The following is a 2965-nucleotide window of genomic DNA, read 5'->3' as shown; positions in this document are numbered from 1 at the left end:
TCATCTTTTCCCCGATTCCCTTTTCGTCACACGTTCGACCCAATCTATGCTCTTTTAGTGGTACAATGTGGTAAAAATATCACATTACACCAATCTTGAAGCGCGATTGTGCGCTTAAGGGTGTATTTGGAAAAAAAGACTTCTCCAACTTGTGAACTTCTCACCTTTAATCCTTTTGAGTCTTCAATGAAAAGGAAAGATCGACTACAAGCTCATCCACCAAGTAATCCAACACCCAAGCCTCCATCTCCATGGCCAGCTCTTCTATCTCCTCCTCAAACTTCTTCCACCTTTCTCCCCTCTCCATGTCTCTTACAAAGGCCTCCCTCTTTCCCTCCATTTCCCACTCAAATGACTCATATTTTCCACTTACCCAATCTTCCGCTACTCTTAGAATGCCACAGTCAAACCTAGCATCATTTTGGTTCCTGCTTGTACCCAATTCATTGCTGAAAAAATCCAAGAGCAGCTGATCTACACTTGCTTCACGGGTTTCCAACGAGCTAGTAGTTCTGATATGATTCAACATTTGTCTTGCCTTTTCTTCGTTTCCACCGCCTTTTTGGACACATTTGTCATCGTGATCACCATGGTATTCTTTACAATCCGAGTACTCCTCGTCCAAACATTTGTCCTCAACGTTGGTTGGTCCTAGCTTGGTGGAGAGATGTTCAAAATGTTCCAAGTCTTGAAGGAGCATATGTTTTCGCCCTGTTAAACCACCAAAGATCTCGATCAAATTCAGAAAAAGAAAAAGATGTCCTCCAAATGGGATTGCAAGACCTTTCTACTATCCGGTTAAGCGCAGTGAGCGTTTCATGCCCATTTACGTCGAGTAACTAGCCAAAAACCACCTATATATGTGGCCCATAATTATTTTCAAAAGCACCACTGCTTCATCATCATTCTATATGTGATTTCAATATAGAAACGATATTAATTCGAAAATCATTCATCACAAGAATGACTCTCTTTCTCATGTGCCAATTTTATAGATTCAACCTCAAACCTCACTAGAATGACTGGACACAACAAATGATTTACCTAGAAAGTGAGGGCTAATTAAATTAAATACTATCAATTAAGGGTTACAAGGGTAAGAATACTTACTCTCCAGATTTTCAAGACACTGGTGGAAGGGCGAGAATGATTGTTCATCTTCTTGGATTGGAAAATTGAGGACTGAGACTGGACTGTTCTGTTCTTTGATCTCTTCGCATGATGCGTCTCCCTGTTGGTACATTTATATAACATTACTCAGAATTCAAAGTCACAAATTACCAGAAGTAAACAAATTCAAATTTCTTGACTCAACTTCATTTTGTTTTCATATTTGTGTGTCCCCCCTTGACAGTAGCGTGAAAGAATAGAAAAGGATTTATGAGCTATCAAAAACAAGATCTTAAAAGTTTACGTTACAGGGGGGTGAATAGACTGCTTGATTGTAAAATAACATTTGCCAACCTGCCTCATAAAATTATACGCATGCTCCATTTTTATGCATGTTCAACAAGATGATGCGTTTCAAATCATTTTGTTTTGTAGATCATCGTTTTGGATCCTTCAATTATGAGTAATAGAATTGTTGACATAAGTGAATTTGGTTTTTTGAATCTGATAATTAAACAAGAAATCTGATTCCTTCCTTACCCATAGTAATCTTGGATTCATAGTTCTTCAGTACTCCATAAGAAAATGAAATGTAGACTTCAATAAATTTAGAAAATACCATATAAATGTTCAGGAAACCAATGATTGCTCATATGATATACCTAACCCTATCTCGCCAGTAAAACGTCAAAAAAACAAACAAAAAACCGATGGGAGGTCAAATTGTCACGAAAAGTCAACCAATAATCAACAGCAGATAAAAAAGACAAACAAAAACACAACTATATGCCTCAAACGTAGCAGATCATTTTCCTCACCTTGGGGTCAACTGTTGAGTCGCTGTCGCCGCCGACACTCACCTCGGGTGAAAACCTTTTACCCTCCAAATACTCGCAAGAATTACCGCCCCAACACGGTAACTCCTCCGCAGTGAAATCGCTATCACACCAGCTCGTAGCAGAGGTATTACTACTGCTAGCGGACCCCGTGGAGGTCGTGGTCCCGTCGTAGAAATCCAACGGCGGAGAATCCTCCTCGACCAAGTCACGGAACGATTTCCACCGCAGGATGTCCTTCACTTTAAACGGACCGGAGGCCCCTCGAACGACGACGCTGTAGTTCCCGCGGAATTCTTCCCGTCTCGACTTGACTGTGTTGAAGGGGAAGAGTTTGACGGCGTTGGAGAAGAATTTGACGGCTTTGGACCGGCTTCGGGTTAGTTTGACGGGTGAATTGGGGGTGTTTGTGTTGAGGTCGATTTGGAGGAGGGTACGGACGGTTTGGGTGGAGTGGTGTTGTAGGCGACGAGGGAAGGATCGGAAGCCGCTTGAGGAGCATGAGTTGGAGTCGGCTGCGAGGTAGTCTTTGAGCAGTTGAGGTCCGCGTGAAGCCATGATGTTGAATCGTTGATGATGATGATGAGAAACAGAGAGAGAGAGAAGGGGGTTGAGATAGGCAGAGTGAGGGGTAATATATAGAATAGAAGAAGTATTGTAATGAAGATGTGGGGTTGGAAGGGGAAGGAGAAAGAGAGAGGTAGGTTCGGAGAGAGAGAGAGAGAGAAGAGGACAAGAGAGAAGGAGGAGAAGAAGAAGCGGGGGGGGATGGACTATGGAAGGAGGGCGGTGAGGGGTGGGTGTCCGTGTGTGTGCTGTGGAGTTGTAGAATAATTGAAGGATGTCGGGGAGGAATCTGAAATTTTTTTTAACTCTGCTGCTTCTGTTCAACTCTTTATTGAGAGTATTCGGTATCCATGTGGCACTCTTCGTTGCGTCGAACACTCTTTTTTTTTTTTTAAATATCTTTTGTGAATTTTCTAGGTTTGATTAGAGGTGTCAAATGGGCCGGGTCGGCA

The 2965-nt window shown here is 42.3% G+C and overlaps 1 protein-coding gene across 1 annotated transcript; it reads right to left on the bottom strand.

Annotated features, from left to right (window-relative positions):
- Positions 1-2776, bottom strand: LOC131334514 (uncharacterized). Its single transcript, XM_058369559.1, has 3 exons — positions 1929-2776; positions 1111-1231; positions 1-711 (listed from the first exon to the last, which is right to left on the bottom strand). Exons 1-3 carry the CDS (start codon positions 2502-2504, stop codon positions 167-169), a joined length of 1242 nt encoding a protein of 413 aa, XP_058225542.1. The 5' UTR covers positions 2505-2776; the 3' UTR covers positions 1-166.
- Between the last annotated feature and the right edge of the window lie 189 nt (positions 2777-2965).

The sequence above is a fragment of the Rhododendron vialii genome, chromosome 1a, assembly GCF_030253575.1.
Source record: "Rhododendron vialii isolate Sample 1 chromosome 1a, ASM3025357v1".
Classification (NCBI taxonomy): Eukaryota; Viridiplantae; Streptophyta; class Magnoliopsida; order Ericales; family Ericaceae; genus Rhododendron; species Rhododendron vialii.
Note: the sequence above shows the minus strand (reverse complement) of the source record. Positions and strands in the feature narration are given on the sequence as shown.